Source organism: Thunnus maccoyii, chromosome 2 (genome assembly GCF_910596095.1).
Source record: "Thunnus maccoyii chromosome 2, fThuMac1.1, whole genome shotgun sequence".
Taxonomy (NCBI): Eukaryota; Metazoa; Chordata; class Actinopteri; order Scombriformes; family Scombridae; genus Thunnus; species Thunnus maccoyii.
Window position 1 is genome coordinate 11,753,649 of NC_056534.1, and position 12,968 is coordinate 11,766,616.

At 38.0% G+C, this 12,968-nt stretch overlaps 1 protein-coding gene and 1 long non-coding RNA gene across 2 annotated transcripts in view; one reads left to right on the forward strand and one right to left on the reverse strand.

The window, feature by feature from the left end:
- Positions 1 to 12,968, forward strand: part of LOC121905114 — a 41,241-nt gene that overhangs the window by 2,995 nt on the left and 25,278 nt on the right. Inside the window, exon 2 of the long non-coding RNA XR_006098349.1 lies at positions 3,470 to 3,582. This is a non-coding gene — a long non-coding RNA (uncharacterized LOC121905114). The remainder of the gene's footprint in view (positions 1 to 3,469; positions 3,583 to 12,968) is intronic.
- Positions 1,393 to 5,335, reverse strand: sfrp2 (secreted frizzled-related protein 2). Its single transcript, XM_042423092.1, has 3 exons — positions 4,550 to 5,335; positions 4,141 to 4,221; positions 1,393 to 3,770 (listed from the first exon to the last, which is right to left on the reverse strand). Exons 1-3 carry the CDS (start codon positions 5,049 to 5,051, stop codon positions 3,466 to 3,468), a joined length of 888 nt encoding a protein of 295 aa, XP_042279026.1. The 5' UTR covers positions 5,052 to 5,335; the 3' UTR covers positions 1,393 to 3,465.

Genomic DNA, 12,968 nt, shown 5'->3' on the forward strand with positions numbered 1-12,968 from the left:
ATGGGACACTATGTAAATCTTTTAGGCTGTAGGCTACAGAGCTGCCCTGACACCCCCCTCTCATTTGGTTTCACACTAATTCACACCTTGATTCGTGCGACTACGATAACTGTCTGCAGCCCATGTGACATCACGGAGTGATAAGCCCAGAGATGTGGAAATGTCTGGGACTCCCCACCAATGAGCAGAACTGATCAAGTCTACTAAACGCATTGTGAAACGTCTTTAATTCTTCTCCTACAGTCCAGTGGATAGTTTTATTTTGGCCTGACAGTACAACGGCCTTCATCCAGCTTGTACAGAACCAGGCACAATACTTTGATGTAGTCATGAAACAATTAGTTGATTAACGTATTGACTTAAAATTCAACTCAATCACCGTTTAAAAAGTTATTTATCAAGCAAAAACTGCAAACATTTGCTGGCTCCGTCTTCTCTTTTTTCCATCTTCTCCTCTTTTTTCTGCTTTTCTCTGTTTTGCATCATAATCATTTGAATGCATTTGGGTCTTAGACTGTTGGTCGGATAAAACAAGCAATGTGAGGGCCTCACCTTTGGATCTGGGTAACTGATGGACATTTTTCACTATTTTGACATTTTATAGATGAATCGAGCTATCAGTTAATTAAAAAAATAATCTAAAGAGACATGTAATTTTTACTTGCAGCTCACATTTGTTTTCAAATCTGTCATTGTTTGGGGATACAGGGTGCCTTTCAGTATTAAGTAAATAAAATGGTGAAGAATTATTTCATAGAGCACTCGTCAAAATAAAAATTACAAAGTGCTTCACTTCACAGGCAGGATAGTAACAAACAGGCATAAAAACAACATAATAAAAATAAATGTGGAATAACTGAAGACAAAAGCAAAAGCAAGCAAAGTGTGCTTTTTGGTATCTTTTTCCTCAATGAAATTCCCCATTTGATTGGCTTCAGTCACATAACTTACAGCTCAAAATGAGTTTTGCATCATAAACCTAAATTTATTGGTGCAAATATTTTATAGGGAAAAAAATGAAGTGTTGCAACATGTTAGTGAAGAATGTTTCATTTGGTTAAATATTAATGTATCGATTATTTTCTAGATTAATCCATTAGTTGTTTGGTCCATAAGATGTCAGAAAATGTTTCCCAAAGCCCAACTTGACGTCTTCGAATGTTCTCTTTTGTCCTGACCGACAGTCCACAGCCTAAAGATATTCAGTTTACAGTCATAGAGGACCAAATATTCAACTTGGACATTTTTTCTTACAAAAAAAAGACTCAGAATGATCAATTGATTATCAAAATAGTAGGCAATTAATTTTCTGTCAATTAACTAATTGATGAATCAACTAATCATTGCTCTAATTAAATACAAATGTCTTATATTGATAGACACAACATCAAATGTCTCTCATGATTCTAGCTTTGACCTATGATAAGAATTTGTTAGATAATTCCACTAGATGGTGCTGTGTGATCAATAGTACATAACATGGGTTTACTTTCCACCATATAACATGGCACTTTGACACCCCTCTGTTATTCCTCAGTGTATCAGTTTTCTGAATGCAGTCATATTTGACCTTTACTTTTAATGGACTGTTGGAACAACAATAAGCTGAGTCATTTCAAACATGTCGCTGGCAGCTTTTAATGGCTGAAAACTTTATACAAGAATAAAGGACGTTATTTGATATTTACAAAGTAATACTTCCAAAAAAAAAATACTTTACATTGCACATACACACAACCACATGATTATTTGTTAAAAGTACTGCTCATCAAATCAACACTATATCAGCCAAAACTCAGATATTAATACCTAAAAGCCAGGTAATTAAAAACAGTTAATGAGTAAAAGCAGGAAGCTCATCAAACAACAGGATGAAGATGCAAACCAAAGCTTAACATAAAAGTTCAAATGAAATATGAAAGTCTGGAGTAGAAAAATATTAGTTTTATCATACTGTGGTAGAAAAGTATGCAGTGGCTCAAGTATAAAAAGACTGCTAAGAATAAATGTTGAACAGGAAGAGAATATAGCCAGCTATCTCTCATTTTTGTTTGAGAAAACGGGAGGAATACAAAAGCACAAACATTATTTTGTCTTTGAACGTCACACAAGCGCACACGGGGATCACAGCTTCACTCAATATGCACCAAACATTATTAATCCACTTTTGTGATGGTGTCAAGTCGAGTCAAGTCCAGTCAGGTCAAGTCAAGTCATGGTGTCTGTTGAACTATGACAGAAGTGACAGTCTATCAGATGCAAACACCTTATTAGGAAGACTTTTAACCTCTAAAAATGTCTCTTTTTATTTAACCTTAATACTTCAATCATGGGTATTGATCTCAAGGTGTCAAGACCTTTGACTCCTCTAATGTAATTTGCTCCTATGAGAGTTTTGAATAGAGTCCAGACACAACTAAACAAAATGCTGATGATTGAATCCTGTTTGAAGCCCCCCCACGTGATTTTTTTTTTAATTTTTAGGTTATGATACAGATCTGAGCAGATGTACAGTACCAGTCAAAAGTTTGGACACACTTTCTCATTCAAAGGAATGGTAAGATGAGTCCAAACTTTTGACTGGTACTGTACATCCCAAGGAATATTTTAGTGACACCAGAAGAAAAAAGGATGTTGTAAAAGTTTAAAGTTTTTAATAAAAGTAAAAAGTTTTCATTTTAATGATGTTTTAAAGTGTGATAATCTCTCCCTCCATTGCTGGATTTAACAGTTAGGCCACATCTGCCAATGATTATTAGAGTGAATCATTTTTAATCCTGATTTAATGCCGAGTTAGTTTTTGCTCCAACCGTGTAATTAATAATTCCTCTACACCTGGCACACCAGCTGAGTGTAATTAACTGCAATTAGTGAGGTGACAGCAAAGACGGCCCCCCTGCAAGAAGACGAACCACATGAAAAGTGGCCACTAGGGGGAGTTCAATGCCTCATAAGTGCAAAATGAAGGTGAGTCAATAGATGAACTGCACAAAATCTCAGAAATATAAGGACTTGTCATTCTGTTTTTACTTGTCTCTGTGTCTGTAGCAGATAAAATTGTGGCTGTTCTGCTCAAAAGACATGGCCAATTAGTGTTTTTTAGCTACCCAAAGTTGGCTTTTAAAAATACTGATTAATGTAGCTTGAGTGTATTGGGGCCTGGCACCTTCCAGAAATTGAAAATCCATAAAAATTGCAGCTGTAGATAAAATAAATGTAAGTTTTTTTTGTTCTGTAACCTCATGTATGGCCTATCTTGTGTAATTTTTTTTAGGATATTTGGCATTTTTTTGTATTGATAAACCATTGACAAACTGGAGATGTGTGTCTAAGACCAGGAAAACTTTGCTAGAATCTAGAGAGGAATCTATTAGTGAAACCCGATTATGAAAATGTCAACAGGGAAGGGCTTGACTAAACTTCAACAGTCACACATGCAGTTTTTCTTTTTCTTTTTCTTTCTTCCTAGCACTGCAGCTTGCGGATACTGCGGGAAATCCTCTTAAACTCGCGCTGTCCCTTCTGCCAACGCCTCAGCGAGGTGATGACCAGATGGCCGTCCATCTTCTGGCCCATGACCAGGTAGGCAGCATTGATGTCATTCATCTCCTCACAGATGCACTGCAGGCCGTCCTTCAGCCACAGCACCGTCTTCCTCAGGTCACGCTCCGTCACACCGTTCAGCTTGTAAATGGTCTTGCTCTTGGTCTCTGGCACTATCTTGGTGTCACCGTTGATGTAGGAGATCTCCTTGACTTTGATCTTCAGAGCTTATTGCATGCAGAAGAGAGAGTAAGGGATGGAAAATGGCATTGTTGTTGCAAACATTATACTGGATACAGATCCTTCTTTTTGACGTAGTGCTGTCCTAATGAAAGCCATGTTAGAAGCCTAAGGCTTATGTATTTACATATGTTTTGATGCTAAAACCCATTCAATAAGCAAGATAAAAGTGAGGAGAGTGATCCTGGTCACAATCCTCATTCTTTCATTGCACTTTCTGGTGAAAGAAACACATCTAACAGTGAAATTTCCCCTTATGTTGCCTGAAATGTCCTGGAACCTCCCTTCATGACCTTTTGGGGCCCTGAGCTTCACCTTGGGCACTCCTAGTCTAATAAAATAAATGGGCAGACTTACCAAAGTCATTTTTACACAAGTTGTCGACAATTTCATTGTCATTTTCATCCGTTTCCTTGCAAGCATCACACACTCTGGGCACTGAAACAGAAATAAGACTCAGTTAACAAAACAGTGAATACTAGTGATGAAACCTGTCAGACTGAACACATAATGTACATGTTGTAAATAATACATGCTCTGCCATAATAGACTACTTTACAAAATGATATGTGCAGTGCTAAATATGCACATAATACATATGCACAAAGTTTCTAAACAGAATCAGAAATTCATGCTGTTTACATGTGCATGTCATATAAAGCAGTAAACATGTTCTATTATAATTAAGGCGCCACTAACTGAATTTGGCATTTGCGCACAACTCTTGGTAAATTTGCCACTAAAATACAGTTCAATTAAATCTTACCCTCTTTGGTGACTAGTGCAAAGTTATCGATGCCTGCAGGTGGTATGCACAGGTCATTGTCGAGTGGAAAACGATCGCAGTCTAACATCTTTGGCCATGGAAAGCCGAAAGCGGACATCACGGGCGCGCAGCCGTATTTAACGCTTTCGCACAGGGACCTGCACGGCTGTATGGGCTCGTCCAAATCGTCCAGACAGACAGGAGCGAAAAGGGAGCACAGGAACTTTCTTGTGTCGGGATGACATTGCTTCTGAACCAGCGGGATCCAAGACGAAGCTTGCTGCAGAACTTCATTCATGGTTTCGTGTCCGAGCAGGTTCGGGAGGCGCATCTCCGTGTACTCTATATCGTGGCACAATAGGAGGTTTGCAGGAATGGGTTTGCAGTTATTCTTTTTGTAGAAAAATTCATGCTGGCCAAAACTGTACAATCCGTGAATAGCTTCCATGCAGGGTAGTATTATCACCCATAACACTGTCACTGTCGAAATAAAGGCTCTCATTTTGGATATGCGTAAAGCTCGCAAAATATGAACATAGACTGTTACTCAGATGTTTTGGAGCATCAGTCAGCGTGGATGGAGCCTCTGTCAGTGGCCAGCTCCTACTGTAACAAGAGGTTTTCTTCCAGGCATGTCTGGGAGGAGTCTATGTATATTGTGCGTAAAGACTTCTTCTCCATTCAGCACACTTGGTTTCCTTGTATCAGGTGAACCTTGTGGATAAATTTGTCTCCTTGGTCAAAGAATTCTCACTTGTTGCTCCTCTGGGTCTGACCGACATGTTTGATTTCTAATTTTAGCCCACGGTATTTTATCACCAGTCGTTTTCTTAACAATTTCCCCCTCTATTTCATCTCATTCCCTACATGGAAATCATAACAAAACTTGTCTGACAGGTTCTCCTCATTACGCGCCGAATCAACAGAAATATATCCTGAGTGATCCCTTAACTTGCTGTTTTTAGACTCATGCTGTAAATAGTTTGGAAATGTCAGTAGGGGCATTTAACTCAGGTCAGTGGAGCGTTAATTTTCCATCATTAGGAGTATGGTGGTGAAATCCTCTGGGCAGGTCTGCAGGTTCATACCACATGGTGAAATACTGTTTGCCCTGGTGTGAGAAGCAGACCTCTACTCAGCACACCCAGGGGTGAAACCAAATCTGACTCCTCCTGCCCTGCAGCTCTGGCTCCTATCCACTCTCAGACCCCCCATCCTTGAGCTACAGTCTGGTCTGCACACAGCAGAATGGTTCTGCTCAGGTTTGACCTTCCTCTTCCTCTCTTCAGAAGAAGTTGAAATAAGTGATGCTTTTAGGGTTTCTTGCTTAAAGGGTCAGTTCACCCAAATGACTAAGACATATTTTCCCACTTACCCTTTGTGGTGTCTAGTCATGCATTTTTGGTTTTACTTACTAAGAGTTTTAAGATATCAGAGACATCCTTCTGCTTGTGATGTTCAAAGCATCAAAAACTAAAATTTGAAAAACTCAGCAGCAGCATATTTTGCCAGAGGCTATGAATTGTTGCGTGTTAATCCATCCCAAAACTCATCTTGTGAACAAAATACCACATGCTGATTCCTGCATTGTCACTGTTGAGTCTGTCAGAGCCTCCTACCTTCCCCATTTAGCAGCTTCTTCAATCATTCAGAAAGGTTATGAGTCGCTTGTTTTAACTAAGTATTTGAACTGAAAACACAGTTGTAGATTATTTGCTCTGAATGAAACCTGTCATTAAAGTTTATAGCTCTACATGTGCCAAAATTTTTAGCAGAACTGAACAAAGACAATATTTTGGCAAGAGGTCCCATTTCACTTGTTTTTCTTTCCCTATGAAAACAAGACAGAACCTATAAATGATTTGGTGAACCTGACATGTGTAAATAGTATATTATGAATAAAGTGCTGCTCCCGTAAATTAGGTGTTGGATTTTGGTTCTGAAGGTATAATAAGTGTTTCCCAACTCCTGAACAAAGGAGTCTGAATGGAATTAGATACCTTATAGTGATGCATGAATTCACATTATTGACTAGTGACATTGATGAATGTATTGCCCATTTCCAGAAACGAATTAGAGCAAAGCTACAGTAATGTGGGCACATGTTGACTGATGTACTACAGTGATACTTCTCTCCAGTATGACCTTGAATATTTTTCTTTATATTTAAAGTCAGTTCACTCAAATAAAAAAAAAGGTTTTCTTATTTATCTTTGGTTGTATCTAGCCATGCAGATAGTTTTATTTTGTTTGCAGAGGTTATGACATATATCTCCATAAAAGTTAAATTTGAGGTTAATTGAATTTGTGGTGCTTAAAGCAATGCCAACATCTATATTCATCTATCCAGAGACCGTGTCATTGTTACACCAGAAATGGGTAATCCACAGAACGTACTATGAACAATTTCAGGACTGTTTTCTCATATGAGTTTGAATGAAGAATATCCACAGGGATGTCTGTAATTTGGATGAACTGACTCTTTAAATCTGCATGATGTGATTTTTTGGCCCCTTACCAACTTGCAGCAAAAAGACCTTTTAAATTGATATGGTGATCTTGTTAGTAAATCATTGCCTATTTAGACATCTGGCAGACACAGAGCAACATTATCATTCATTTTGAGTCGTGTTCCTGCCCAAATGAAGAATGCAAGTCCTATATTAATTCTCCTTTTAGCTCTGTTTTTGTTCTCCACCAACTGTTTGTAACTTTTCTGTCTGCTGTTTGGTGCTGGGCAGGTAGGGTACAATCTACTTTTAGATGTTTGAAAACAGCTGCCTGCTGCAGTCGAAAAAGATGCTATGAGATGCCGTTAGAGTGAATGAAAACAGAAAAGTTGCGGGACGAAAAACCAAAACAATTAGCTGAAAGGTGCTAAAAAGATCTGTACCGCTTAGGGGAACAGAAGAGTTGGCTGATAATTCTCTGTGAGTTTGCCAGTATGAGTGACACATTTCACATTACACTCAGTCATTTGATCCTTTGTTATTGTAAAAACATTGGTTATAGCTGTTTTAAAGAGCAAAAATGTCTTCCAAGCCTATCAAGATTAAGAACACAAGAGCTGGGACCTAAGTGGTTCTTCAGGCTGTGTCAAAAGTTTAACTTGCTTTTATAGGGCAACTCTCCCTCCCTCATCTTCTTTCCTTCAAAGTGTGTTAATTCTATTCGGGTCTCTGTAGAAACACTTATACAGGCATTTAAGTGCTAGAGCCCCCTGTTAACTTGCAACTGGACTCCCTTTAGCTGAGCAGTCTATAAGAAAAGCAGTAGGTCAGCCTGCTAAACTGTACCTGTGGTGTGGCAGGTCACATGCTAACCTTTCTTAAGCAACTAAATATGATCAGCTGCTGACAGACTCATGATGCACTCTCAGACTGTAAAACATGTGATAAAGTATCCAAAGTGATACATCCTGGATACTTAAGTTCACCTTTTGAGTTGAAAAGAAACAAAGGCTGTATATGATGGAAAGGAACCAAAAGAAGATGAACAGACTGCAATTCCAAACACAGATACCATGCAGTCTCTGTTAACAATACCGTTTCACAGACAGTTAAGGTTAGAGGCTCGGGATAGAGGTAAGCTGATCCTAGGCCTGTGCTTAAAGGGACCCCAGCGGGTTCTCATTACAACTCTGTGTGGAAATGAGACACAGCTTGTCTGACCTACTGGTCCATCTGTAGCCCAGTAACCCTTCATTCTTTCTCTTTTTTCACAACACTCCACCCTTTTCCTTCCTTTTTTGAAAAAATAAAGAACCAAGGGCTAGACTACTGTCAAAAACAATTAGAGAATGTATGGTGCAGGTTCAAAAGAACGCCAAACCCCAGTGGAAATGTTTGAGGAATCAATTTATTGAATGTTCATGAGGACTCTGCTGAGTGTGAGGAGCATCAAAGCAATGCTGTAATGTAAACCAAGGCCCTGTTTTTAAGTCCTGTTTCTCAGCAGATTGCCAGTAGTCCATTTTTAATACACACAAACGCATGTAGGATCTTGGGATTCGGGCTAAGTTTCTTTGCTTTACACAAACCTTATTATGAAATTACAACTGATCTGAATAGTTTAGAATATAAGGCTGATGCTACTCTATATGTTTTGTTACTGTCAACAAATCCTATAAAAAGACTAGAACCAACAATTAATTGATCCTGTTAACTATTATTTAGTACTGTCTGTGTAGCCAAAAACTGACATAGATTATTAGAGCTCAATTGTTGTGCAAAAACTAAAACACATGAATGAGACACACTGCTGCACTGGGGGACATGTTCCTTCAACATGATGAACAATGGTGCTGACAGTAGTCCCCAACAAATGTACTATTTACTCCTGTATGAGTAATGTTTGTGAAAAATTTGAAAAACTATGATGCCAAGTTATATTGGGAAATGACTTACATGCTTTAAAAATGAAAAAAAAAAAAAAAAAGTTTGTGATCTATTTTTAAAGATTTATGTCTTCAGCAGGAACAAATGGTTTTGGGGCTGAGAGCCACGGATAGAGTAAGGAAGTCAGAAAGTACTGAGAGATGGACCAATGCATTGATTGTTTTTTTTTGTTTTTTGTTTTGTTTTTTTTTGTCTTTTCATGGAATTTATTGGCAAGAAAAATAACCAATAATGCCAGCCTTATATTTAAAGGAATAATTCAACATTTTGGGAAGTACACTTATTCGCATTCTGAAAGAAAATTAGATGAGAAAATTAATACCACTCTCTTGTCTGTATGTTATTTTAAGCACTCACCAGCAGCTGGTGTGATTAGCTTAGCACACAGTCTGGAGACAGTTAGCCTGGCCCCGTCCAAAGGTAACAAAATCCGTCTACCAGCACCTCTAAAGCCTACTAATTAACACGTTATATCTTGTTAGTTTAAACCATATAAAAAACGAAGTGTTAAAACAACATTTTATAGTGTTATGGGGAGTATGTTCCTGGAGTCAACGCTGTCTGGCAAGATATGACCCAGTGACATAATTCCTGTAAAACCGCAACTTGTTGTTTTTGCATTTATCTTTTTGTAAAATTTAAATGAACAAGATATAAAGTTTTAATTAGTGAGCTTTAGTAGTGTTGTTAGGCAGATTTTGTTTCCCTTGGACAGAGCCAAGCTAGCTGTTTCCTCTTGTTTCCAGTCTTTGTGTAAAGGTAAACAAACCGGCCGCTATCATTAGCTTTATATTTATCATACTGAAATGAGAGTGGTGATAATCTTCTCAGCTACTAAAAAAGTGTGTAAGAATATTTTAATTTAGAACTATTCTTTGAAGAGGAAAATTATATTTTACAGTAACTTAATTTGTCTAAAATCCTCAGCACTTAACTGTGCTGAGTCACTGCCATTTTTAGTGAACAGCATTAAAATACTTCTTTTGGACTTAGTTTTGATCTACAACAAAAATGATGTTATCTGTTAATTTGCCTTTAGAAATAAGGATTGTTACAGATCAATTTGTAGCCATTAAGTAGCCTCCAATAACAAAGATCCACAAGGCTTCACTATCCACTAGTCTTTCCACAACTCCTTGACTGCCAACTGAGAATCAACTATACAGCTCTGAACATTGTCCTGAAGTGCACTAATGAGCTTGTTAACTTCAATCACTGCTTCTCCATTGACATTTGGGAAAGAATTTATCCCATCCAAGAGGAATTAATCTCATTAGAGCTCCAGAGTCATATAGATTATGCCTGCTTGGCGTAATTGATGTCCCTATTGTACAGGTCTAATTGACTCAGTATGGGGTTTTAGAGCAGCCGTGGGACGACTCTACCAGACTTTAGCCAGCTCGTCCTAACAGGAAAAACGATGGTATAGGTTGAAAATTCAGCCGGCAAAAACGAGCTATAGTTACGTTTACGCCATTTAGCGGCCAGGGAAGTGACGCAGATCAGATGACGTCAACATAAGGTGACAAATTTTCATATTAGGTGGCTAAAAGTGGACTTAGCTGCAAGAGACTGCTTTTCACTTCCCCCTTCCACCTGTTTCCAGCTGTTGTCGTGGTGTTCACTGTTGCCATGATGACGAAGGTTGCGTAACTTTAAGGAAGTAGTAACTTAAACCCACACAACGGGCCAAGTGATGATTTTCACCCAAACCATGATCTTTCAATAACCCTAACCAAGTGGTTTTTGTGCCTAAACCAAACCAGACCTTAACCACAGCGTTGTCACACCATAAAACATAATTATTTTTTACGATTACTGCCAATAGAGGCGGCATATTAGAAAACTATGGGTCGTTCTGGAAATGCTCTTATGAGTTGTTCTGGAGGGCACAATGAACCTATGTGGTTGTTTCATTATGAGGATGTGTTGCTTTGGCACCACCAGATGCATATTAGAGATGCGTGCGCTGTACATAGCAGTGGACATATTTTCTGTATTAAAATGTAATCAGTCAATGTAACAGTCACAAAGCACAAATAGTGATATTTCATGTTAATTGATCAGACATTTATGAGTCATTTCATGGCTGATGATGACTACCATGCCGCCATGTGATGAATATGTATTCAGGAACAATCAAGGCACTTTTCAATATTTGAAGGCTGTTTAAAACCTCAGCCAGATAGCAGTTAGATGATCTGAAAACAATGTCATTGTGCCATAAAACAAAGCACTGAGCCAGGCAGTTTTATGTTCGCAGGATGTCCATGGGTCTTTGTGACAAGCAGATCCTTCTGTAGGGCCCTGCTCTTTAACCCCTGACCGATACTGAAACTGGAAGACTCACACTGCGAATGGCTCTCGGGGATATTTTACAACTTAGACCAAAGTACAAGCAGCTCTGCTGTCAGAGAAGTGTTTTCTGAGTGACCTGTACCTGATCTCCGCCCCATAGGGAGAAGGGCACCCACAGTCTTGCCCCTCTCCACATTCACACATTCCTCACAAAAGGGATGTTGCTGTTTTCTCCTCAATACTGAATCATATGTGATTGAAAATCAGAAAAAGAGTATGCATAATTTTAAAAGATGCCTTTATTTCAGTGAGGGGAGTTTCCTGCTCTGTTAGGGAGGTTTCAGTTCAATTTCTTCAAGACTTTTCACTTTTTTTGTCCTTGCAAATTTAAGAATTAAACTTATGTATCCAATTTCTTCTGACTTAAAAAAATGTAAGAGCTTAAGAGCTCAAATAAGAGCTCAAATAAAAGTGAAAAAAAATGTTTTTAGCCGGAAATAAAATAATTGTTAACAGAGATTTGGTGTGAAATACAGTTTAATAGATAAAACTGTTTACTAGAAACATCTTGGATGACAGAGTGAACCTCTTTCCAAAATTTCTGGATGTGATCACATGACCAAAACAGGTGGATAAACGTACATTTATGTTACATTTACAGCCGAGGTTTGAGCTGTTTTTCTTTTTCCTCTTTATCTTCTGGAGGTGAATGGGTGTTAAATAAGTATAAGGAAAAAAATATTGCATTTTTAATACTATGGTTCTATTGGAATTTGATGAGGTTGATTTAATAAAGTGTATTTTTTAGTTTTCATACAGATATAAATGAGTTTTTAAATATACAATATTTTAAAATAAGAAATTACATGTTTATAGAATGTAAATGCAGATAAAAAAGTGTCAACTCTTTAAATTCATTCACTTCATAAAGACAAGTTCTCTGCGACACAAACAAATTACCACTCTGCCAGAAGTCACGGATCATTTGCCTTTTGACAGTTTATGTTGTGAAATATAATCTCACATACCTTCATCACAGGAATTTGGGGGTTGGAAAGGAAAAAAAAACGAAGACCCCCTCCTCCCCCCCTCTTAATTTTAGTGTAGCAGCGGGTTAGCAAGTGACCCACAGTGACCCCTGGAATACCAGACACAGGCTCAAGTGTAAATAAAGATTTGGTATTCATTCACAGTTGTGACACCACAACAAGGACACGTTTTGTTTGGAGGGAGAAGTTTAGAAGCAGTGAGTCCACTGAACAGAAACAGACTTTGCACCACGTCGACACAAACTTTCAACAACCTCTGTTCACAGATTCAACCTCGAAACTTCAAAACAGCCACTCTGAACCATGAAACAAGATTTCACCCGTAGTCACTCTCTACAGTTTCAAGAGAAGATCAAACCATCAAAATATAATTATCTCATACAAAACCTGCATAGTACAAAAAGCAGGTCTCCAAGACATTTTTTAAAAATTTCCAGATGTCTGTGATATGATTTTTTGTTCCTTTACTGTAAAATGTTTTATTTTCTGTTAGCATGTAATGCCGATAACTCCATTCAACTTAAGTAAATGCAATTAAGGGTAATTTCATCCAGATACCGCTGACCTGCCAAAAACTACAGGCATGTATGAGTAAACAGAGTTTTCAAGGAAATCTGAATGTGCTGTGGAATGCAAGTCAACTAGATAAGAACAAAAGGGAAACAGTGCATTAAA